The sequence below is a fragment of the Penaeus monodon genome, chromosome 9, assembly GCF_015228065.2.
Source record: "Penaeus monodon isolate SGIC_2016 chromosome 9, NSTDA_Pmon_1, whole genome shotgun sequence".
Lineage (NCBI taxonomy): Eukaryota > Metazoa > Arthropoda > Malacostraca > Decapoda > Penaeidae > Penaeus > Penaeus monodon.
Genome location: NC_051394.1, coordinates 42,607,593 through 42,633,214, shown reverse-complemented (window position 1 = coordinate 42,633,214; position 25,622 = coordinate 42,607,593). Strand labels below are relative to the sequence as shown.

General features: G+C 38.2%; 4 protein-coding genes across 8 annotated transcripts in view; 2 read left to right on the top strand and 2 right to left on the bottom strand.

Moving 5' to 3' along the window:
- LOC119577179 (transient receptor potential cation channel trpm-like) overlaps nt 1–6,087 on the bottom strand; it is a 151,191-nt gene extending 145,104 nt beyond the window's left edge. For all 5 annotated transcript variants that reach the window (XM_037924898.1, XM_037924899.1, XM_037924900.1 and 2 more), the window contains exon 1: nt 5,966–6,087. The gene's annotated coding sequence lies outside the window, so the exon portion shown is untranslated. The remainder of the gene's footprint in view (nt 1–5,965) is intronic.
- On the bottom strand, nt 4,758–5,227 carry LOC119576732 (putative uncharacterized protein YHR217C). Its single transcript, XM_037924376.1, has 2 exons — nt 4,996–5,227; nt 4,758–4,876 (listed from the first exon to the last, which is right to left on the bottom strand). Exons 1-2 carry the CDS (start codon nt 5,225–5,227, stop codon nt 4,758–4,760), a joined length of 351 nt encoding a protein of 116 aa, XP_037780304.1.
- A 978-nt stretch (nt 6,088–7,065) lies between the features above and the next one.
- LOC119577178 (DNA-directed RNA polymerases I and III subunit RPAC1-like) lies at nt 7,066–12,881 on the top strand. Its single transcript, XM_037924897.1, has 8 exons — nt 7,066–7,277; nt 7,715–7,891; nt 8,174–8,306; nt 8,638–8,757; nt 9,466–9,612; nt 10,051–10,206; nt 12,100–12,216; nt 12,364–12,881. Exons 1-8 carry the CDS (start codon nt 7,233–7,235, stop codon nt 12,492–12,494), a joined length of 1,026 nt encoding a protein of 341 aa, XP_037780825.1. The 5' UTR covers nt 7,066–7,232; the 3' UTR covers nt 12,495–12,881.
- Nucleotides 12,882–17,864: 4,983 nt separating this feature from the next.
- Nucleotides 17,865–24,203, top strand: LOC119577177 (coiled-coil domain-containing protein 25-like). Its single transcript, XM_037924896.1, has 7 exons — nt 17,865–18,018; nt 19,251–19,298; nt 19,507–19,598; nt 19,848–19,922; nt 22,609–22,713; nt 23,327–23,529; nt 24,115–24,203. Exons 1-7 carry the CDS (start codon nt 17,994–17,996, stop codon nt 24,194–24,196), a joined length of 630 nt encoding a protein of 209 aa, XP_037780824.1. The 5' UTR covers nt 17,865–17,993; the 3' UTR covers nt 24,197–24,203.
- Nucleotides 24,204–25,622: the final 1,419 nt, after the last annotated feature.

Below are 25,622 nucleotides of genomic sequence, written 5' to 3'. Positions count from 1 at the left end.
CTAGGAATGGAAAAGGACAAATGCTAATCGATTTTGCAGAGGCTCGATCACTCAATATCATGAATACATTCTTCGAAAAAAACTAAAATACCAATAAAATACCAATTAAAAAAAGGTGTTGGACGGGGGGGGGGAGGGGCGATGCCATCTCACCAAAACTGTTTACAGCTTGTCTTGAAGGAAATATTCAAGAAGCTAGAATGGAACGGGAAGGGTACCAAATGGGAGACGAACACAAAAACAATCTAGGATTTGCAGATGATACTGTTCTCTTCAGTGAATCTGCAAATGAAAGCAGCAAATAATAAACGATCTGAATAGAGAAAGTCTGCAAGTCGGGCTTAGGATGAACAAGAAAAAGACTAAGATCATGTTCAACAGTAGAGTTCCATTCGAACAGATACATGTACAAGGCGAAGCGCTAGGGGTAGTAGACAAGTATATATACCTAGGGCAACTCGTACAGACAAGCAGATATAGCGAAAAGGAAATTAAGCGACGCATCAGTCTAGGCTGGAGCGCCTTCGATAGACACAGTAGCATACTAAGAGGCTCCTTGCCATTATGTTTCAAAAGAAAAGTCTTTAACCAATGCGTCTTCCTTGTTATGACCTATGGATCAGAAATAAGTATACAACCAAATTATTGGAGAGGAAACTAATAAGTGTCCTGAGAGGGATGGAGAGATTCATGTTGGAAATTAGCCTAAGATCGGATGAGGGCGACGTGGATCAGGGAACAGACAAAAATAGAAGATATACTTGCGAGCATCAAAAAGAAAAATGGCAATGGGCAGGTCATATATGTTGGAGACAGGACAACAGATGGACAAAGAAAGTAACAGACTGGGCATAGATAACATAAAGAGGCCAAGGACAGACCAATGACAAGATAGCGTGACGAAATAAGGAAATTTGGGCGCAAAAACTGAAAAAAATATGTGTGTGTATATATATATATATATATATATATATATATATATATATATATATATATATATATATATATATATATTTACACACACACACACACACACACACATATATATATATATATATATATATATATATATATATATATATATATATATATATATATATATATATATATTATATAACCATCCATCCATTTGCAAAAATGTAGATCGCTGACATTTATCTATAGAAACAAAGCGTTCTGCATTCCAGTCAATACACCAAATAAACAACCGCTTCATTTTTGGCAACCCTCTCCTGCAATCTGATTTCCTTGCCGCCGGCGTAATCAGGGCCGTTCAGCTCGGGCTTCGGCGCGTGCAGTCGGTCCCTGGTCATTTGCCGGAATATCAGTATTGACAGACATAATGCAGCAGCTCTGATGTTGACCAGTGTCGTGGTCCCTCATGCAAATAGGAGGGTGAGGCAAAAACCATTAATGATAATTTTATTGTTTATATTCTGGCTGTCAAATGCAGACGGACAGCTGTTGGAGGACTATCGTAAGCCCCGCACCCCTGGCGAATTTGTGCTATAAAATACATATCGACATAATTCCACAGGCTTCCACACAGAATTTTGAGAAAGGCGGTAATCGCGATCCCCATTCCCCCGTGGTCACTTTGCTCTTGGGCCACTACGTAGACAAATCAACTCATTTATCATAATTATAATTATAAACCCTCCCGGCTCATGGAAGCAGGGAATAATGGACCAGTGTTCTTCAGAGAAAGGTTTATATAGACCTTGCTTCAAAGCACGCTCCAAATGGTGATCAGTCGGTCGCCACGTCTAATGAATATGTAAACGAATAAACAAACAAATAAATGAACAATTATAATGGTAATCTAAAGTAGAATATGCAGGGCATGTCTTCTGAATGTATTTTGAATAAAACGACGGAGAGGGAGGATCATAAACATTACTGACTAGTGAAAGAATAAAGGGAATAAACTGCATGAAAAGCAGATTCTCAACTTTTCTTCATGTATTGACTAAGTGATTAAAGACGTTAATACATGCCATCAAACTGCGTTGCGACAAAAAAGTTTGAAGCATCACCAAGCCCTCGGTTGCTATGAGAAAGAGAGAGAAAAAAAAGATAAAATGGAGAAACACGGATGCACGGGTTTTGGCAGTTCAACAGTGAGCCCAACCCAGCCGAAGTGGGATGGATCATTATCTACTTTTGATTAATGCTGATAGATAGGGTATCTATTCAAATGTCACTACTGATCTTTGTTTCCATCTAACACTGTCTCTCCTCCTTCAATACCAGTAGTTTTCATCTCTTGCTTCTTATCCTCTCTCTTTCGTAAATGAACACTGAAGCAAGCATACACGATTGCACATGCATATATAAATACATAAATGCATACATATGGACGGACACAAAGACAAAAAGACAGTTACACATAGTTTTACACACACACACACACACACACACACACTTATTTCTATGAGGGGAGGGACCTTTCAGAGCTTGCACTCTCCCAAGAAGCAGATCCATCACTCTCAATTAACAATCCACCATGGGCATATATAACTTTTGGGAAACCTGAAAGCATATTTCCTTCGTTATATTGAAGTATACCTACCCCCACCGCCGGCATGGGAACTTGATCTGAACACTTGTGAAACTTCGAACCGTACATACAAAATGTTTCCCTTCTGAATTTTAAGTTCACAGGGTATAAATATCACTAGTAAAATGCTAAGGATGTAATTACCTACTCACTTCATTCTACAGAGGAAAATACATCAGCACATAATACTGATGCTCTTCCCATTACATTAGCCAAACTTGAGCAACAACTACAAGTCGCAGAAAATATGCGGACGGTCGTCTAATAAATAATTTTAGAACTTGTAAACCAAGCAAAGAGAAGTTGGAAGAGGGAGAAAAAGAGCAGGAAATGAAAAGGGGGTTTAGAGGAAATGAGGAATACAAACAGACAGGGAGGATGTAAGTGAGAGAAACAGGGAAAGCTAGAAAAAGGAAGGGCGCCATAGAGGGAGACAGAAGGAACAGTAGCAGCGGGAAGGGAGCGGCGCGGTGTGACAAAGAGGGGGCCTTCGGTAACACCTCCGCCAAGTAACATAATATCGTTGGTGGGATTCCTTGAGCTTCGCGTCTCGCCAAGATCATTTTACTTTTGAAAGTACAAAGATGTGGTGATATCTGTACGATACTGGAAGATATATGTATCGGCCACTAAAAATGAAATTACTTTCTTGCATTTCTAAACAATCGATACACCGATACTCATATCCATAGGTAATTACTCCAAACCTAATATTTCTAGGTTTGAAAAAACCGTGCTGATAAATGGCGTTCTAAAATTAAACAACCTTAAAGTAAGGGTGATAAAGTACCTTATGAGAAACGAATCATGTGAAATTCGCAGAACGGTAATAAAGTATCGCTGCAGCAAAACACTAGACAGTGACTCAAAACTAAAGAAGTCCGCGTCGTGACTCGGCAGCTAAATTTATGGGAAGTTGGTCGCGATGCTAGTCCATATCTAAGGACAATTAGGCCTACATTACAATAAAACAAGATAAAATTTACCACAACTTCTCTTAACCAATATCAGGCCCTGTAAAATAAAGCATTTTTTCGTTATGGTTTCCAGCTCCGTGGTATTCAAAATAGTAATATCTAAATGGAGACGTTTTCTGAGAATATAGTGGAAACAATGACGACCTTGACGCACGCATGACGACCTCGTACGTCCATTGTTTTGTGGTCTTGTGGTTTAGCCTCCCAAAATAAGATGATATAAAACAGTACTCCACATAAACTTTAATCCACTTTAGCCGTAACACGATATATTCCTTATGTAGATCATACAGGTGGAGGCAGGAGGATTAAAATAACAAAGAGAGAGAAAAAAACGGAAAACATACGACATCCATTAAATTACGCTGAGCCAGGTTTCAAGCAAGAGTAAAATATTATGAGGTTAACATGACGACCTGCTCACGTTTTCCACATCTTCCTTTTAAGCATTTTGCCGAGATTTCAGGACTAGGATCAATAGCTTCTTGGGAGGATCGGAGCAAAAAGTACGAGTCTTTCTCATCTTTGCTGTGTTTATCTCTGTGTTTATCTGTGTGTGTGTGTGTGTGTGTGTGTGTGTGTGTGTGTGTGTGTGTGTGTGTGAGTGTGTGTGAGTGTGTGTGAGTGTGTGTGAGTGTGTGTGAGTGAGTGAGTGAGTGAGTGAGTGAGTGAGTGAGTGAGTGAGTGAGTGAGTGAGTGAGTGAGTGAGTGAGTGAGTGAGTGAGTGAGTGAGAGGAGCGAGTGCGTGTGAGCGTGTGTGTGTGCGTGTGTGTGTGCGTGTGTGTGTGTGCGTGTGTGTGCGTGTGTGTGCGTGTGCGTGTGCGTGTGTGTGCGTGCGTGCGTGAGTGTGAATGTGAGTGTGAATGTGAGTGTGAATGTGAATGTGAGTGTGTGTATGTGTGTGAGTGTGTGTAAGCGTGAGTGTGAGTGTGAGAGTGAGGAGTGTGAGCTTGAGTGTGTGTTCTGTGTGCTGAACATTATCCATATTGACAAATGTAGAAAAGGTATGAATGAGAATGAATATCTTCACTTTCATTCCCATTCATACCTTTTCTACAGCAGTGTGTGTTGCCCAAGCATGCGACCGTGGTAAGGGAGAGGACAGGTGTTGTGTGCATAGGTATAGGCTTATAGTAGGTGCAGATATAAGTGTTGCTGTGGGTATATAGTAGGGGTAGGGGTAGGGGTAGGGGTAGGGGTAGGGGGTAGGGGGTATTGGGCTAGATGCAGATGTAGGTGGTGTAGGTATAAGAGTATGTGTGGGGGTTGAGATTATGTGTAGAGTAGGGTGTGGATGTTGTAGGTATATGTGTGGGTGTGAGTGTAGGTATAGGTATGACTACAGGAGTGGATGGAAGTGTGGGTTTGTGGGTGGAGGCGTGGGTGTGTGGGTGGAGGCGTGGGTGTGTGGGTGGAGGCGTGGGTGGAGGCGTGGGTGTGTGGGTGAAGGCGTGAGGCGTAGGTGAAGGCGTGTGGGTGTGTTGTGCAGGAGTGTGGGCGTGGGGGTGCAGGAGTGCTGGTGTGGGTTCAGGCGTGTGGATGTGGGCGCAGCTTGAGGGTGTGGGTACGGGCGTGAGGGTGTGGGTACGGGCGTGAGGGTGTGGGTACGGGCGTGAGGATGTGGGTACGGGCGTGAATATCGGTATGGGCCATTATAGATTTGGGTATGGGTATAGATGTAAATGTGCATAAGTAGGGTTCACATGTGTATGCCTATGCTTATGCGTGAGGGTTCATGCCTTTGTACATGCTGTGATTGTCAGCACTAATGAAGGATGACAACAATTCATGACAGGTGGCAGACGAAAAATAATCCTATAGCGATGGTGATCTATATATAGGGCACGGAGCTGATATTTACTGCCATTAAATCATGGGAGACTGACAGAAAGTCGATTTCGAAATTGACAGGCAGGAGGTCGTTTATATTAATGATAAAATACAGATAATGTCACTGCAAATTAGTACAGGTTACGAGACAGCCTGATATTGGCCGAAATGATATAATGCTTAAGTGTGAAAGTCAACATAACTTTTATAAAATACCCCAAATACCTATGGCAACTCTATACGAAATATGAACATCCATAAATCAGACAGACAGTTAAAGAGGATTATGTTACCGGCAAATGTCCCTCTCGATCAATCCCTCTTCTCTTGCACTGTTCTACAAAAAGTGTGGGAACAAATGCCTCAGTCACTAAGCCTCTGGCAGTGTACATGTCATAACAAACGCACTGAAGGTGACTTCTCCACGTTTGCAAACCCTGGGAAGTCGTGGCTCCGACCATGCCTCTGCTTGGCACTGCACACTACACCCCAGACGTACTGCAGAGATGCGGGTGTTACTGAACCACACATCCAAAATTCTGAGGCTCACCCATTACCAATACTACACCTTCATGAACAAAACAAATCAGATACTCACCATAACTTTTACGAGTGACAGGAGGCCGTTGTGAGTCCTCAGTGTTTAGCCTTGTTTCCACATGAAGATATAGTCACCAAAAAGGCTACAGAACACACCAGTACCTGTTCACTCCACCGAACCCCCAGTGAGACTGCCCGAGTGAGGACTGGCGGTGGCCGCTTTAGAACGCGACTTGCCACATTCTTCGGAAAAATTGATATGATATTCACTTTACTTCACTGTTTAATCTGGTATCTAAGACGTTTTATATGCAGTGGGAAGGAATGTTGTTCAATGTGCATGTTATAAGTGTTATATCTTTCGTAGATAATCAATGTGCTCTGGTTTTTAATCAAAACCACTTACGGTTCGAGTTACCAGTCGGCCTAAACCAGACCATTTTGAAATCCTTGTACAATTTCTTCATACAAATATAAAACCTATACGTTAGATTGTCATGTCAATATACACATGCTCATCAGTTGAGTGTTTTACTTCGAGTATATTCTATAAAGACTGGTATATAACAATCAGATTTTAACCTGGAAGTGAAAAATGAAATAGGAAATGTGCCATGCCTCAACATGACACACAAATCGCATTGTCTGAAATATGTCAGTATTGACAATGAAACCACATTTATATACGGCCGCCTTAACACAGAGTATCAGCGTAAATGAGTCTATTCTAAAAGAAAATGTGCGCAAAATATTAGAAGAATATCTGCAGTTGAGATCGATAACACAGAATCTAAAGTATTTAATTTCATCGCAGTTATTGATGATAGATCAAGAGAAATTAGTTTATCAATTCATTTACCTGCAAATATAAGAGTAGCGACAGAGATATGCCTTGTTAGATAGTATAGGAAGTATTTTCTTGAGTATTATTATTTGTTTAGATTCGAGGAAAGGTTCCAGGTGTACGATAATGAATAATATAAATTTCATAAAAATATTTTTGTTTGTACTAATAAACATTCTGCATTGTTGATAGATATACACACATTTAACATGAAAAAATAAATTAACCAGTATAATATTTAAATCTGAATACTTCCATTTTTTCCCTATTAGTACTTTGATTCGTCCTAATCACGGACGATAATATCGGCAGAAGGTACGACAGCCACCGAACAGCTGAGAGACACACGTGCGGCGAAGAAACCCAAAGTAAATAAGCCAATACGCAGCGGAAACGAGAAAATTTTCGCATAAAAACGTCAGTTTAGTATAGCTTCAGACAGCAATTAATTTTTCGTCTTGGGACAATTACGGACGCCGCAATGAGTACGGGAAAAATTGTTCTGAAAGAATTCCAACTGGATCAAGTAAGTTTTAAGGGTGATAGTTCACAGCAGTGTAAATAATGTCAATAATGTTTATATTTATCTATATAAAACGTTGAGATCAACAGAATGAATAGATTTGGCTTACAAGTGCACTTTTGTGAAGACTCATTGTGCTTGGAGTTCTACCAGCAGATCTTAAAACTATACATTATTAGTGTGAAATGTTTATTTTATTAGAATATATCCATACATTCAAATTTAGTATCTGAACACCTAATTATGTCTACCAATCAAATATCGCAGCAGTAATTGGTGGAACCAGTAAGCCCAATATGAACAGCACAAAAATTCCCATATATTACATATTTTGGGACCAAGCAAGCAGCAAGAGATGCTAACACTGAGTTGTAATGTCATGACAGGCATTCTTAAAGGTAATATATATTTTTTTCACAGTATGTGTCAATATTTTACAGGAACCTGGTAGCCCAGTTACATCAAAGAAAAAGAAGAATAAGGATAAAAGTCCAGAAGAGAAATATGCAGGTTGCAAGATAGAGATTATTAACATGGATGACAGAGACCTGGAGATTGATTTCATTGGTTTCCACATCTCACTTGTCAATGCCTACAGAAGAATAGTGCTTGCAGAGGTAAGTTGCTTTTATGATATTACTTTGTTTAGGTGTAGGCAAATTTTGTAGCAATATAGAGATGGTGAAATTGGTATTATTAATTTTGTAAATTTAACCGATAAGCTATGTTAGTTTTCTCTTTTTTCATTACTTCTGGTGTCAGCAGATATCATTTATCTATACTAAGGATATGACAAATAACAGGATGAGCATTAAAAAAAAAAAGTGGGAAGGTAGCCAGATCACATATTCATCTGGGTACATTTTTCTCATTATTATTATTAATTTTATTATTTTCAGGTAGCAACTATGGCAATAGAGAAAGTTTACATGTACAACAATACTAGCATTGTTCAAGATGAGGTGCTTGCCCACAGGCTTGGCTTAGTGCCACTGAAAGTGGACCCCCGCTTCTTTGAGTTTAGGAATAAAGGTACTCAAAACAACTTACTAAAAGAGAATGATTGATATCCCTATACATATTTTATAATATTTTAGAATAGGAAATAAGAAATGTAAGACATGAAAAATATGAAGGATGATTTTTGTTGTTCAAATACATTTGCAGAAGTCAAGATATTGATTTAGTTTATGGAGAGGAAAGAAAAAAAAAGTTTGATATATTTCTCCTATAGTCATTATGAAGTGAATGTATAATTTTCATTTGTGTATTTTTTTTTTTTTTTTTTTTTTTTTTTTTCTTTTTTTTATAATATTATTTTTCAATATACTAAAACATTAGTAAACTTATTGTTGATTGACAGACGAAACGGAATGGGGTGCACAAGACTCGGTAAAATATGAACTGAAGGTAAAATGTTCAAAGAAGCCTGGGGCAGCTCCAGATGAGACCGATCCAGACAACCTATATGTGAACAGGAAAGGTAACAAAAATATTTGTCAACAGAATATTTTTAAATTGGGTTTGGTTTTATTAAATAGAGTATACATATGTTAAAGGTTCAGTTATCTCAAGTAATAAACAGATAATGTTATGATAATTATGATATATATTATGTGTACTTAGACTATGGTTAAAAAGTTATCACATAAATATCAGGTGAACTAAAAATTCTTAGTCTAGAAAATATATGACAGTAAAATCCCTGGAAGTGTACTGCCATATTTTAGATTAATGGCTAGAAGTTAGGGTTAAAAAATCCCAAATTTCCAGCTAGAAATTGATGTTGAAATATCTGTACCCTAAAAGCTTTTTTGTTTTTTATTTTTTTTTTTTTTTTTTTTTTTTTTTTTTTTGTCAGTGTTTTCTTGAAAGTCTTATAGAAAAAGATTGTCCATTATAAATAATAAAATAATAAAATTCTTAGTTTGATAGCATCACAGGTCATCAGCTTATGTCAGCCCATACAGTCACCCATATATCATTTTTTCAAGATTCATACTTTGATTAATGTAATAAGAAAGAATAAAATGCTCTCATTTTTAACTGTAACAGAAATTTCTCTGCTGCTTAGCTTGCCAAAGGGTTAGTTGGAATATATCTTCCAGATTTTTTGTTGTAATAGTAAATGTTCATGTTTTTGATGTTATAAAATGGAGGTTTATAAATGTGTATAAATTATTTCTTTTAGTTCTGTCATCAAGTTTGAATTGGGTGCCACTAGGGAATCAGACAGACATCTTCCAGGAAGCCAACATGCAGCCCCTTCATCAAGACATCCTGCTGGCAAAGATGAATTCAGGGCATGAGATCATCCTTGAGGCTTATGCAGTTAAAGGTTAGAGATCATCTAAGCAAATTTTGCATCTTCATCTTGCCAAGTTTCTTTTCTGCACTTATATGTACAGGGCTCTATGTAATTCCACAGAGAGAATTATTTTTCTTCTTTATGCAAATTACTCTGACAGATAGTGATATCCTTTTTGAAACTGTTTTGGGATAAATCCAGTATCCCATTTTGATAAGAAACATAATGTACCCATTCAATGTACATATTATATTTGTGTGTGTGTGTGTGTGCGTGTGCGTGTGCGTGTGCATGTGTGTGCGTGTGTGTGTGCGTGTGCATGTGCGTGTGTGTGTGTGAGCGCGTGGGTATGTTTTCATTGGCACTAAAATTAGTACGATTGGCTTCTCTCTGTTCAAGTATCAGAGCTCTATATTTTATCCTGAGGAAAATGTTTTATTAATTTTTAATTTGATTTTAATTTTTCAGGTATTGGCAGTGATCATGCCAAATTCCAGCCTGGAATCAGTTGGTACCGTTTGCTGCCGGAGATAGAATTAACCAGAGAAGTTGAAGGCGAACAGGCAGTTCTGCTCCAAAAATGTTTTTCTCCAGGCGTAATTGAGATTAACCCAACACCTGAAGGTATTATTTTCAATGATCCAACATATTAATCATCAAAATATTGAAGTGTATTTATTTAATAACTGTGATTAACCTGCTGTTTTACACATAGATGGTTTCATTTACTAGTTTTCACAAGGGTCATATACTACCTGTTTATCCCAACCCCCCCATTTTTTATCATTAGTATTGTTGTTATCATCATCACAGCCATCACCACCACCATCACCTCCACCACCATCACCACCACTACCATCACCTCTACCACCATCACCTTCACCACCACCATTGCCTACACCACCATCACCTCCACCACCACCACCACCACCACCATCACCTCCACCACCACCATCACCTCCACCACCACCATCACCTCCACCACCACCATCACCTCCACCACCACCATCACCTCCACCACCATTACCACCACCACCAGTGTGACCAGTAGAAATTCCATAGAACAAAAAAATGATGGGGTATCTCTCTGCCCCCCCCTGATGGGGTATCTCCCTCCCACCCCTCCTCTCACCACCCTCTCTCTCTCCTCTCTCTCTCCCATCTCTCTCTCCTCTCTCTCTCTCTCCTCCTCACTCCTCTCTCTCTCTCTCTCTCTCTCTCTCTCTCTCTCTCTCTCTCTCTCTCTCCCTCTCTCTCTCCCTCTCTCTCTCCCTCTCCCTCTGCCTCTGCCCCTCTGCCTCTGCCCCTCTCTCTCTGTCCCTCTCTCTCTGCCCCTCTCTCTCTCTCTCTCTCTCTCTCTCTCTCTCTCTCTCTCTCTCTCTCCCCTCTCTCTCTCTCTCTCTCTCTCTCTCCCTCCCTCCCTCCCTCCCTCCCTCCCTCCCTCCCTCCCTCCCTCCCTCCCCCTCCCTCCCTCCCTCTCTCTCTCTCTCTCTCTCTCTCTATCTCTCTCGCTCTTTATCTTAACCCTTCCTCTTTTTCTTTTCTTTTCTTTGCTTTCTTTTCTTTTCTCTTCTCTTCTCTTCTCTTCTCTTCTCTTCTCTTCTCTTCTCTTCTCTTCTCTTCCTTTGTTCCCTTTTCTGTTTGTCTAGCTAAGCCATAGACATTAACTTTCCTGGCCATATCTGGATCATCTATATTTTTGGCTTAGCACTGGGTATAGCATGTATGTACGTGTCTTTACACATAGGTGGCTCCACAAGTTACCAGTGAGCCAAATACGAGTACTACCTTCTCGCCTATTTACCATTTTCCTTGATTTTCAAATATATTTTCTGGTATCTTATATTGCTGTTAGTAATGTCAGTAACACTATGATAATTTTAATGTCTATAATAAAAATAACAGCATCAATATTGATAGTATTAGTAAAAGGAGTGTTTTTTCACAACCTCAAGGAAAGGTGAAATCAAGTGAGGTAACAGAGTGGCTTAGCACTTGCCATAGCCATCTATTTGCAGACATTTCACAAAATACTATAGTGAACACAATATTTTCCTGGTGACATTGGGTTCAAGTGTTATGATTTTACTTTAAACATCTGTCTCTGCTACTTATCCTCTGAGAGAAAGGAATATCAGTGATTCTGCATCAGCTATAATAGAATCATTGGCTAATTGTTTGTTATGAGGGCTTCTTGAGTTCAAATTTGGTTAGATTGCTGGGTGCACTTCATGGGTAATTTCTGTTTCTTGAGTTCAAATTTGGTTAGATTGCTGGGTGCACTTCATGGGTAATTTCTGTTAAGACATTATAAAATTTAAGTTAGTTGTTTATGAGAATGATGAAATAATACTCAAGAATTTATATTGGCAAAATGTTAATGGAACTGACCATCTTCTTAACTTTTTGATTAGTCCTTCTAGGTTAAATTTCAAAGTAAAGAGCTGATTTTTTTTTTTTTTTCCATTTATGGTGGCAAAGTTTCCGGGTATGTAATTATCTTTTTTATTATTTCAGGGAAGAAGGTGGCAAAAGTAGTTGATGCAAGGAATGATGCATGCTCTAGGAATGTGTTTCAGTATGATAGCATCAAGGACTCGGTTAAACTTACCCGGAAGCCTGATCATGTCATATGTAAGTAATTCGTAATCCTTATGTTCTAAGATTTTCATTGTAAGAGTTGCTCTTGTTATAATTTGCAAAATATTTTGTATTAAAGGAAAACAGATATTTCTACCAGGATCCATTGCAATTTGTTGATTCCATTTATTTTTATTTCAGTTTACATTGAGTCACACAGTGCACTGAAGAGCTTTGAAATCCTCGAGGAATCTGTTAACATCATGATTGGCAAATGTGATACATTGCTCACAGAAATAGATAAATATACAGATACTGAAGCTGAAAAATGATATGTCAAGTATTTGTATGTTATGATTGTTATCACTAAAATCTATAGATTCTTTGTCTCATACCAAAAAAAATGTAATCATGCATCATCTGTGTTTATATTTCTTTTACCATATCATTATAAGTGATTCAATATCACTTACATGCATTGTGTATATTCAGCTGATATGAATGATGCATCTTCTGTGATTCTGATGTATAATGAAATCAGATCCAAGGGTTGCTTTTGTAAGAAAAGAAAAGAAAAAAAAACCCAGTAAATTCTGAGGGTATCAAAAGTGGTTCAGAAAATAGGTGTAGATAAATAATCAACAGAAAACATCAGCTTATTAATGTAAAAGTGTTGCATTAGTATAAGTTGCCCTGCTATAAATGGATTACTGTCTCAATTAGCTTTTCATGACACCTTTTGGATAAGAGGCTCTTGGCATCATTTACCAGCTCTATTCAACACACATCCAATCCTTTGCTCATTGTTGTCATGGGGAGGCATAGGAGACTGAGGCCCATTGTAGGGGGGGATCACCCCTGCCTTGGTCGCAGCCCTCGCCTCAACTAATTTTGCATGGTCTTTTCTTCTTTCCTTTTCCTCATTTTTGCCACAATGCTTTATCCTAATACTCCCTATTCCCTTAAACTCCTTCCCCTTCTAACAACCTTTACCTTATGCTATGCCCCATAAGCTCCCCCTCTATACCCTTTTCACTACCATACTACCCTCTAGTACTACTGACCCTGTAACTTTACCCTAATCATTAATTCATTCCTAACCCTTTTTGTTACTCTACTTTACCAAAGCACCATATGACCTTTGACGTCATATAAGCACATCCTTACCTGGGGACTTTGCCCCCAAGGCTCACACTATCACTATATTTTGAATACTGCCTTAATGACATTAGATGTTGACACAGCAGAATTTTTTCAATAGATAAATAATTATCTAACACAAGATAAATTACTTAAGTTGATGAAGAACATGAATTTTCAGCTGTAGTCTGTGATCTTCACTTTAACACCCTTTGCAGACAAAGGAGGCTTCTGTAACTAAGAAGCTGCTGAAATCCTGTTACTGTTCAATTATTCACAATTCATTGTCATCATTTTCAGTGGAAACTGGTCCATATTTCTGTATTTTCTAGCAAATATCAACTAGACAGGAATTTGATCAAACAAAAAGTTAGTTTATTTTGCTTCCTGGCACAAGTCTTGACAGGAATCTTATCCAGGACAGACCACACAGATAAATGCCCTTAGCTTTTAAGTAGATTTGCGATAGACAACAAGGTTAGTAACCACTGACAGAGAAGTTAAGAAAAGGCATTAGTGTAAACTAACTAGCAAATAATACCAAACACCTGAAGACAGATGAGTAAGTGAATGTGTCTTTGGTAACTAAAGCTGATGGGATACATTACAAAATCTTTGAAATTCAGAATTCCTTCTTTCAAACTCTCCACATATTGCAGGCATTAGCAAACTAGTCAGGAAGACCAGGCTGATGTGTTTTGTTTCAGCAGGATACTCTAAAAAATCAAGACCTAATATCTTCTTGTTTCTTGGCCAAAGCTGGAATGATAATCAATAGCAAGAAGCTTAATACTCCATAGTCCTCAGATTTCCGTTATCTTGAATAGCTCTAACTTGTATGATTAAGACAAGTCTCATCATCAGTCAGGCAAGTCTCATCTCATCATCACTTGCAGCAATAAAATCTCTTACGTTCTACACATGTAGAACATGAACCACCCTACTCTGTCTGCATTGGCCTTTGTGCACAATAGCTGAAGCTTTAAGGACTAGATTGACACTTCTACAGGTGAATATTATAAAAGAAGAAGTGCATGGAAAGATTTTTTATCTTTTGCCAGACAAGCTAACGATAACTCCAGCTAGGCCACTTTCGGTAATTTTTCCATCAGGATTGTAGCAAGACCAATGCTTACTGTGTTTGAGAGCAACACAGTAACTCAAACTATAAGTACCATACACCGGCTTTCATATTTAGCAAGAATCTAACAGATTTTGAATGTGCTAGGGCTTTGAAATGCTATACAAAAGGAAACCTACTTCATATACTTGGACCTTTATATGTGTATGTTCTGCTATCCATTTTGATCAGACTCAAAAATTTGCTTGATGTGAACAGTCATTCCATCCATGGCTTAGTCAATAGGTATTCTAAAATGCTTTTCAGGAAACACCAACAAAAGGTGACACCTTAGTCGGGAAAAAGATCAGAGTGCTCCAGAACAACATGGATGTCTTTTGTCAGGTATTCACACCAATGCAGTTCATTTCCAGGAAGTCAGATATAATGCAGTCTTGAGCAGCCCTCAGAGCCACCCACATCTTACAGCAACAAAATTCTGCCTACCAAGCATCATATGTCAGCACCTTCTCTGTGTATACAGATATGGTATTCGTGCCATCTCTGAAAGGGCAACTCTCATACCAGGCAGTTTAAAGGAGTTTACCCTGGGTGAGCCAAGGGTGACCGCAGGAAAGTTCCCGACCATTACATGGTCTTCTTCCATAGCCCAGTGAATAAAGAGTTGTTTTTCTTTTTGATTTCTCAGGTTGAAGATTTCAACAGGCCACCAGTCCCTTGCCCTTATTTGATCGCAACTCATCCTCAGGTCGATGGAGTAGCCTTTGGTTTGCACATATACTGGAAGTTTTACCTTAAACACCTCATCTGTACAAGCCTTGAGGTTCCATGCATTTTCAGTATGCTTTCATTGGTGAAGAAGTCGGTTTGGTAGACCTGACGAGATTATGAAGACGTCAGAGATATTTGTGAATCTCCACTTCGAGGCTTCTATTTATTAATTAGACCCAAAAGGTGCTCCATGTAAAAATATTGCCTTTATTCATAACCGTAATTTCATTAAGCTGCCTCAGTATCGTTAGATAGTAATACTTAGTCATGCATATATTTTGGTTTTGTTCCATTAGAAAGGTATGCAATTGTTTCGAGGAACAACCAAATGAAGCTAGATTGTTATACATTTTATTGTAAACACACATTTAGATTTTGATTACGAGGGCATCGAGAACCCACAGAGTGATAAGTCGATTGTCGAACTGAAAAAAACACTGTTGAAGCTGCACACCGACATTTCCATTTCGCCACTTTCCATTGTGTCATATTAAATAAAAGTTCTAGGTTGTTTTACTCATACCATTAACAGGAGAAAATGCTTGTAGTATAATGACATTCCCTCAGTACATATTTTTCGATAAAACTGGAACGGTGATTGGTTATGGTAACAATGTAATCATGAAAGCTTAATCAAAGTGCAAAGAAAATCGTCATGCACTGTACAATAATCTAAAATGCATACGCAAAGGAACAAGCAGTGATGAGTTTCGCTCTTGCTTTTCATTTCCATTTGCGAGCAAAGATACAAGCTATAACCAGAGGTTTTCCTAGAATCAGCCGAGAATCTAAAATAAAGAAGATTATTAGCCCATAAGAAAGTTTTTCTCGATTACAGTTGTGTCATAAAATATTGGATTTTCATATATATATATATATATATATATATATATATATATATATATATATATATATATATATATAATTTATTAATTAGTACCAACTGGACAACTTTAACAATGCACGCCCGGTACAGCCATTCAGTATTAACCGTAAGTAATATTGCTCAATATATATCAGCAATATCACTTGATCAAGAACCAACAGGGAAGTATTGCTGGTTTGCAAACCTCACTCAATTAACGGGGGCAAACGCCGGCGGGGGCGCATAGCCGCATCCGTCCTTCGCTTCCATCCAGGGGGATGTCTCATGGCGAGCCTCAGGGCAGGCCTTCAGCCCATCTCTAGATCTTCGCGACAGGTCTGGTTAGCTGCCCAAGCCATGACTTCCTAGGTAGTCCACAGGCCTCCTCCACCCAGGGTTGGCTCGTGAAGAGAAACTAATGGGCAGGGTCATCCACAAGGAAATGAGCAAGGTGTCCCATGATCTGGTGTAGGGGACATGTTACAAAAGACATCAAGACGAGACTCCAAGGCACTATAATGGGTCCAGGTTTCGTTTCCATAGACTAAAACTGGCAGTATCAAGGCCATAAAGACATATGCTCTTGTTGCAAGTTCATATCCCCTGCTGCAAGGCAAATCCGTCTACTGACTTCTTGGTCTGACAGTCCAGAAATAGGAGTTGCTCTACCAAGGTATGTAAAGCTCTGTGATTTCGTCGTCCTCACCGCAAGCATGTATCGACCGAACAGGTTCCCCTAGAAGCCCCTAAAATCCTGAATTTTGGTCTTGGTTAAGGAGACCTCAAGGCCCAAGGGCTTCACCTCATTGCTGAATGCATCAAGAACCGCCACCAAAAATTCCAGAAACTCAGACTAGATAGCAACATCGTCAGCAAAGTCCAAGGTCCGTGACCTTGATATTGCTCAATGTTGATCCACGTTGACTTTGAATAGTAGCTCTATTCATTGTCCAGTCTATGCAAGTGTTGAAAAGTGTTGGTGTAAGGACAGAGCCTTGCCTCATTCCTGAGTTAACTGGGAAGAAGCTCGAGAGGTCCCCGCCAGCCCCATGCCATAGGTTCATCCCCAGCCTCTAGCAGATAGTACATATGCCTGCAACGTTCCCACCCTTTCAGCTTAGAAATCGCTCTTTAATCTGTCAAGGAAGGAGGAGACTACCGTGACGAATCTCCGGGTATACTCTTCCTTCCCAAATCTGTCCGAGTTAACACCCAGGAGCGACCACTAGAGAGATGGGGAATTGCAAACTTCCTTGCTGCTATAATACATTATTATTGTTATTATTAGTATTTTTATTATTATTATTATTATAATTATTTTTTATCATTATTATTATTATTATTATTAGTAGTAGTAGTAGTAGTAGTAGTAGTAGCAGTAGCAGTACTATTATTATTCTTATCATAACTAACATTATTATCACACACACACACGCACACTCCCCCCTCCCCCACACGCACACTCACTCGCGCGCGCGCGCCACACACACACACACACACCCCCCTCCCCCACACGCACACTCACTCGCGCGCGCGCGCATACACACACACAACACACACACACACACACACACACACACACACACACACACACACACACACACACACACACACACACACACACACACACACACACACACACACACACACACACACACACACACACACACACACACACACACACACACGACAGAAAGTGTTTCAACACATTTTACTCTTTGATGCAACTTCGACATACCAAATTTTTCAAAACTAAAATTTAAATTCTATGAGCATCCTAACTTTCAAAATTCCGTTACAATATTAGGTTCAAACATTATTCAGTGAATAGTTTCATGACTTTTCCACTGACTCTGTCCACCCGTGATTGGTTGTCATAGTGTTTAAAGCGATGTTTACATTAGAATCAGCTGTTCGAAGCTCACGCGTGACGGCAAACCTACGTTACTCTCGATCACATATTTCGTATCGAAAATGGTGTTTTACTTCACCAGCAAAGGTCAGTTCAGTTGTTTTTGATAGCTGGTGAATTCGAGTTTGAGAATTCAGTAGAGTGTGCGCATTTAGGTGGATTTTAGTAATTGTATTAGAGCAGGTTGAATAGCCTCTTCGATATTGCATCACTTAAACTGCTCAGTTTTATACTACCTTATTTTTTATTATCTTTGTTCATATTCAATTTAAGGCCAATATGAAGAGGAAAGGGTCCCTTCGCAGATATTTGAAAATATATTCTTAAAATTTCTGGATGCTACAGTATCATAAGGTGTGGGACAGACCACGTTTTTTTCTTAAATTACTTCACGTTTTTTCCCTTCACTCTGCTTTCTTAATGATAACTGTTTTGACGGCACCTGCATTGGGTTATGAATGGGACAATCCCTCATAATTCTATTGCTAAGTTTTATCCAAATTACTTGTTTTGCTTCAGTCTCTGACTCATGGCTTTCAAACTGAAGTCAAGCTCATTAGTGGTGCAATATTAAATGACTACCATGCATTCCCTTCCAACAAGGGTGAACAACCCTCTAGCATATATAGAAAAGTAAGATAAACATTGGACTGGTTCCCAAACTGATTAGAAATTGCAAAGGAAGTCAAAAAGCTCTATCTTACAAGAATAGACTTGTTGGAAATATGTTGGTCTTTGTCAGAGTACAGACAGGTGTGGAGATAGTGTCAATAAAAGTTAAGTCAGTTCATCTTCTTCTTTTAACGGTAGGTTCATGTCTGAGCCGCCGTGGTCACAGCATGATACTTAATTGTAGTTTTCATGTTGTGATGCTCTTGGAGTGAGTACGTAGTAGGGTCCCCAGTTCCTTTCCACGGAGAGTGCCAGTGTTACCTTTTAGGTAATCACTCTCTCTATTTTATCTGGGCTTGGGACCAGCACAAGTCAGTGCATACTCTATAAGTAGAGTCAGATCTCAGTGGTAACTCTTGCTATTAAATGTGCTAGTCCAGACACCTCCAGTACAAATTGAAATATTGGAAAAGGTATTTCAAGGACATTGTCTTGCAACTGGGTGGATTAAGTCACAGATGAGATATAACAGAATTAGCATGTTGATATATATAAATTTTATACTACAAGTACGATAATTTTTCTTATTTTGTAAAAAAAAAAAAAAAAAAAAATTAATAGTGTCTGATGTTTTATTTTATTTTATATATGTTCATATTCTTATTTTTACTCTTGATTGGTTTGTAATTTTTTTTTAAATCTTTCAGTGGTCGACCCACCTGTCACACTGTTCATGGGAATTGATAAATATGAAAGTAAGTACTGCAGTATCTGTTTATATTGTGTCATGATATGTGTACCTACCTGTTGTTAACTATATTGTCTTCACTTAATTAAATATAATAAATATTAAAATTCTTGATATGGTTTCTTTTTTCTTTTTTATTTTCAATGGGTTAGAGATAATTAAATGATAGAATCATCCTAACATTTTTTTTTCTTACTCTCCTCACAATTCACAAGATGAAGAACTAATCAAGTGGGGATGGCCTGAAGATGTCTGGTTCCATGTTGATAAGGTATCTTCCGCTCACGTCTATCTGCGACTGAACCCAGTAAGTTATAGTACTTTAAAAACAGCAGAAGCTTTTGATGATGCTATTTTAAGAGTAACATACTTTTTAGATGCTTTTCAATTTCATATAAAAAATTGGACCTTTTTTTATGCAGTAAAGAATCACAATTGTGCAGAAAACTATGTATGTTGAGTGATTCTGCTTGTATTATATCTAAACTTAAAATTGCACTGCAATAGCAAAAGCTTTACTTGCCTACGGCAGACTGATATGTATTTATTACTTCAGGGTCAAACTATTGATGATATTCCCATGGGTGTTATAGAAGATGCTGCCCAACTCTGCAAAGCCAACAGTATCCAAGTAAGAATGTGAGATGAAGGAGACCTCCACTCCCTGTCTTCATTTTTTTATTGCAACAGATAAATTGTTTTAGAGTATTTAAACTTCACTTAGAAATATGATTTTTTTTTTATGCTTCTAGTTAAGTTTTACCTCTATTAACCTATTGGATCGGGTTGCCTCATGGACCTCCCAAATGGACCATAATCCTGGTATTAGGCTTCTTGACCCCCATGCAAGCCACACACCGTGGATTATCAAATCAGAGCGTGGAGCGGGACATTCATCTTAATGTAGCTCCCACACCCGATGTCTGGCCGATGTCAGAAATCATAGTTTATCATGCTCAAGGATTTCTGTTACCCGCCAGTGAGGGGTTAATACAGAGTCCAGACTCTAATAATGCAATCTGTGTTACTTTCAGTAACATTTCCCAAGATATTGTGAGAAATTAGAGTTTTTAAATAACAATAGGTTTATTTTTATTCCTTGTGGGTGACATCCCTGGGCTGAGCCTTGAAACACCCAGAGGCCTACATTGATGTAAGGATAAAAGTCCCTGGTCCTCGAATTTGAGGCTGCCAACCCTGCCTCAAGCACCAACAGCACCTCCTCCTTCTGCTGTCAGAGATCTTGGTGATGGTGTGCCATTACTGCTGTAGGTTGCACCTCAGGTGATCTTGTTGCAGTGAGGTTCATGGTGGAGTTGGCTCTGGCTCTGGAGACCCCAGTTGCTCAGAGACGAGACCTACTTTGAAGGCCTTCTTTGATTCCTCTCCACCCAGGGCACAATGTATGGCTCCGACATTGACGATGACCTTGTCAAGAGAAAAAAGACCTTCCTATACCACACTTTGGACTGGCAAGTCGATGGGCAGTAGCTTGACAACTGATCACCAACGTCAACACCTTTGATGCTGATGTTGTAATCCACAACCACTGATGACTTATCTCCAACTGTTACTGTGGTATGGACTGTAGACTGTGTGGTGATGGTGTTGCAGTCCTTCCACATCTGGGTCACAGATCACATTATATGACCAATCACATAATAACCTAGAGTACTGACATTACTTTTTTATGTGATATCGTTTACTACCATGAGGAAGTAAGCTGGTGGCTGTAAAGTGACATCACTTCCTTTTATGATGTCTTGAAAGTAAATATGGTGTCTGTAACAGCGTCTTGAAAATGACGTCACTTCATGATGTAACCTTACATGAATTCACTTCATAATGTAACTCCATGTGACGTCAGTTTGTGAAGTAAATCTTCATGATATCACTTGATCTGCCTGCCAACTGACTGTTTATCTGTTTATCTCTCTGTCTGTCTACCTGCCTGCCTTGCTGTCTTTCTCTCTATGTATTTATCTATCCATCTCTGCCTTCCTGCCTGCCGCTCTGTCTATGTATCAATTTATCTCTTCCTCCCTCCCTCCATAGTCTTAGCTTTTGTTTTTATTTTCATTTTGATTTTCTGTTTTTATTTCTTTCTCCCTCTCATAATTCCCTCACGCCATCCACGGAAGTCCACACATTATGTCTCGTGTGACACCCTGGCATATGGCTGAGAACAAGAGTCTCACACATGGACACCCAGAAATGGTCTTTAGTGGGTCAAGGTTTCTTGCCTCTTCTTTGGTATGCTACTCGCTCTTATTCACTGTTGCCATTTTCCAAAGTCTGTATTTGTCATCTGTTTTGTTGTAATAATGGTAATAGACTATTTTTGTTGAGAAGACTGCATAATATCTCACCCGGTTATAACAAAAATAATGAGCAACATTGGACTAATTTTATCATCATCATCAGCCAGGTAGAAAAAGATTACTGCGAATGGAAATTGTGTTCTTGCTGAAACTGGAACTCTTCCAGTATGGCTCACAGATGATACATTCCATATTATATGCCAGAGTCTAATCTCCTCTCTAAGAGCTTTATACACTTATGGCAATTCAACAACATCTCATGATAACATGTTTCCATCACCCCAATCCTCAGCCAAATTTTTCCATGAAGACACATACCTCTTACCTGCTGCTTTGTCAATTTTTTTCATAAATGAACATCCATGTCACTCCTTTTTTTTTTTTTTTTTTTTTAGAATATTTTTCTTGAATTTATGCTTCAAAATTCTAATTCCACTTCGAAAATAAATCAGAGAAAAACATGGCAACGGATCAGCTAATGTTAACCCAATGCCGCCGGGCATGACATGTACGAACCGATGAGCCAATTATGAGTACTGCCTGTCTTGCCTGTTTACCCTTTTCCTTTGATTTAAAATATTTTCTGTTATATTATTTTGCTGTTACTAATGTTTATAACATAGTTATTATAATGTCTATAATAAAAATAACCATCAATATTCATAGTATTATCAAAAAAAAAATTTCCCGCCAATTCAAGGAAAGGTGAAAGCAGGTAAGGTCACAAGGTCTACTAATTGACTCCTTTGTGGCTAAGCATTAGCAGAGCTATCCATGTGCAGAAATATTTCACAAAAAATAAAAATAAAAATGAGCACAGCATTTTCCCAGCAGCATTGGGTTAATAGGCTCAGTAGGCTTAGTGAGTAATACAGTTAATATTACTTTTACAGTTATACAGTTTGGCAATGTGTAAATTTAACACAAATCTGTAATACAAAACCTGTAGAGGTCTATATTTTGAGTAAATGATTCCAATATGAAATATTATTACAGGGTAATAAAATGAATAACGTTGATGTAGTCTACACCTTATGGGCAAACTTGCGAAAGACCCCTGGAATGGACGTGGGACAAGTTGGATTTCACAATGAAAAGGAGGTAAGATTTTCAATGAGTATGACTCAAGAACATGGAATCATGAAATTTTGTCTGTGGGAAGCCACCCCATTATAGTGACCCAGCCAACTACACAATGTCAAAGCTTGACAATGTGAAACATAGAGAAGTAGCTGATGGTTCAGTATTTAAATCTCATTATTTTATTACTCTCTTTTTGTAGATATACTGTATATCACTAATAAAAAAAAAAAAACTGTTTGTTATCATTGCTATCTTCAGAAGGATGAATGGAACATTTCTTTCATGCCTAATTTCACTCCTCTAAGATGTACACTGCATTCTAGAAAGTGGAAGACATACCGACAGGCATTTCTGTCTACCTTTTCATTTTTCATTGTCAGCAAAAAAAAATCCTTTGCTTTCCAGTGATACATTTGAGTACTGGGAAATTTTGAAATAATAATATTTCATTTCCATTCCTTTGTCTATTAAAAAATGTTAATAATAATAAATAATAACAACAATAATTTGTATATGACTTTGACTTCACCATGAGAACAGTATATATTTTTTCATTTCTGATTATTCATTCAATTGCAAAAGTACTGATATATTGAAATAAACTTTATTTGATGTATTTGCTTTATTGCAGGTTAGAAAAATTCGTCTGGAGAAACGTATCAATGAAGTCATCAATCGTCTAAATAAAACAAAGACAGAGGCACATCCTGATTTTAGACAAGAGAAAGAGGAAAGAGACAGACAAGAAAGAAATGCACAGAAAAAAGAATTAAAAGATAAACAGAGAAAAGAAAAGGAGGAAATTGAAAGAAGGAAGAAGGAAGAAGAATTAAAGTAAGTGAGTGTGTGTGTGTGTGAGAGTGAGTGAGTGAGTGAGTGAGTGAGTGAGTGAGTGAGTGAGTGAGTGAGTGAGGTGAGTGAGTGAGTGAGTGAGTGAGTGAGTGAATGAAAGTGTAAGTGTAAGTGTAAGTGTAAGTGTAAGCATATTTAAGTCTGTAAGTGCATACCATCCTGTGGTTTTTTTAAGTGAAAAATAAAGTAACCGAGTAACTCGTGTCACTTGGTTTATGAAGAGTGAATATCATGCACCAGTGACAAAATCTGGTGTGAAATTATTCAAATTATTATTATTCAGATAATTATTCATTTTGTTTGATTGTACAGAATAATTTTTTAAGGGTATTATACTTTACCAGTAATAGTAGTATGGTGGTGTGATAAAAGGAAACCTTTATCCCCACATAAAATAACTGCTGTTATATTTTATCTGATATTCATTATCATTAATAATGATATTGTTTGTTATTATTGCGTAAACAAGTCATTTCTTTTACTACTGCTACTACTACTTTTACTATTATTATTATTATTATTATTATGCTGTAACATTTCCTATTAATTTTACAATTATTTTCACAGGAGTTACAGTTCCCTGTTTTCTGGCAGTAACATGAAGAGCAACAAAGATGCAGCAGATGAGGATTCAGATGATTTCATGTGATCAATTATGAAAAAATAAAACCAAATCAGGGGATGCCAAGAGTGAGATATGGTGAGGACTAATATTTAACTGGTTAATTCAGTTACATATGTTAAAGCTGTGCACCAGCAAACCTAAGGGGCTTTATTTTGGCGACTTCATGTATCTTTGCTCTAAATTTGGTGGTCGTGCATTGATATGTGGTTCCTTTTTTTATGTACCAATTTTTTAATAATATGGAATAACCATATCTCGTAAGAATAAAATATAAAAGAAAAAAAAGTTTTATTATCCTCTTCATATATTATTCATTTTGTTAACATTTTTAGGGACAGGAATATTGCAAGTTCAATAGATTTTTTTTTTTATATAGCTGTCTCAGATTCTGTTTTGTTATATATATAAAGTTGAAGAAGTTGATATCAGAAATACAATGTTTTTGAGTACTCTTTTTAGCCCAGCCAAAGGGGATCAATATTTTGTAATCCCCTACAGTCCCTTACTCTGGCATCCTCCTCCAAAGACAAACAGGCAAAATTTCCTTCAGCTCCCATCCAATCATTCACTTTGTTAATTACATATGAGTCCCAAGCTCAAACATGAACTACCTAGACTGACTTCCTGCCTTACTCCTGCCTAGTATCATCCCTTCCCGTAATACTGGAACTGTCTTTGCCTCCCCAGCAGATTGCTGGGAAGATATTATTAGAATCAGTACAATGCTACCCCTAGAGGCCACTGTAAGTCCTCTGTCATTGCCAAAATTACTTTCCATAGATATGCCTCCCCTATGAAATTTATATTGGTGGAAAGGCCTTTCCTGTCCACCCAAATCACCCCCTAATCAATGTCAGAAATGTAGGTGTCTTGGCCACTTTACCAAATACTGTTGATCTTGTGGAGCAGCTATGGTCAGCAGGCAGACATGAGATAAACACTGGCGGGGAAACAAATCAATAAGCAAGTAGTTGTCCTGTCATTTTCTCACCTGTGATGTCACCTTTACAGGTACCTGCCACTTTGACCACTGGTCATTCCTCTTGTATGGTAAGTCTTTGCGATGGTCAAAACTCGAAATATTTTAAAGCAATTTCCCCTAGGGTCTGCACAATTTTATTACATAAGCCAACTTGGTGAACTGGCTCAAGCTCCAACAAAGGCTCTTTACTGGTTTTCTGGCAGATAGTGATGGTTAATGGTTAAAACAAATAAAAAACCTAGACCTCAAAGGTCTTATAAACTATACTATGGAAAAGTATTGTAGCGAAAAGGGTGAAAATGAGTTAACAATTAGGATAAAATGTGTTAAAGTCAAAGGTTATAGAGCATTATAGGGTGTATGGTAAGAGAAGAGTCTGGTGAATGAGGTAAGGGAACAGGGGAAGGTGGTGAACTGTTGGAAAGAATGTCAAGAGGGGTAGGATCCGGAGAAGGACACTGTTGCGAC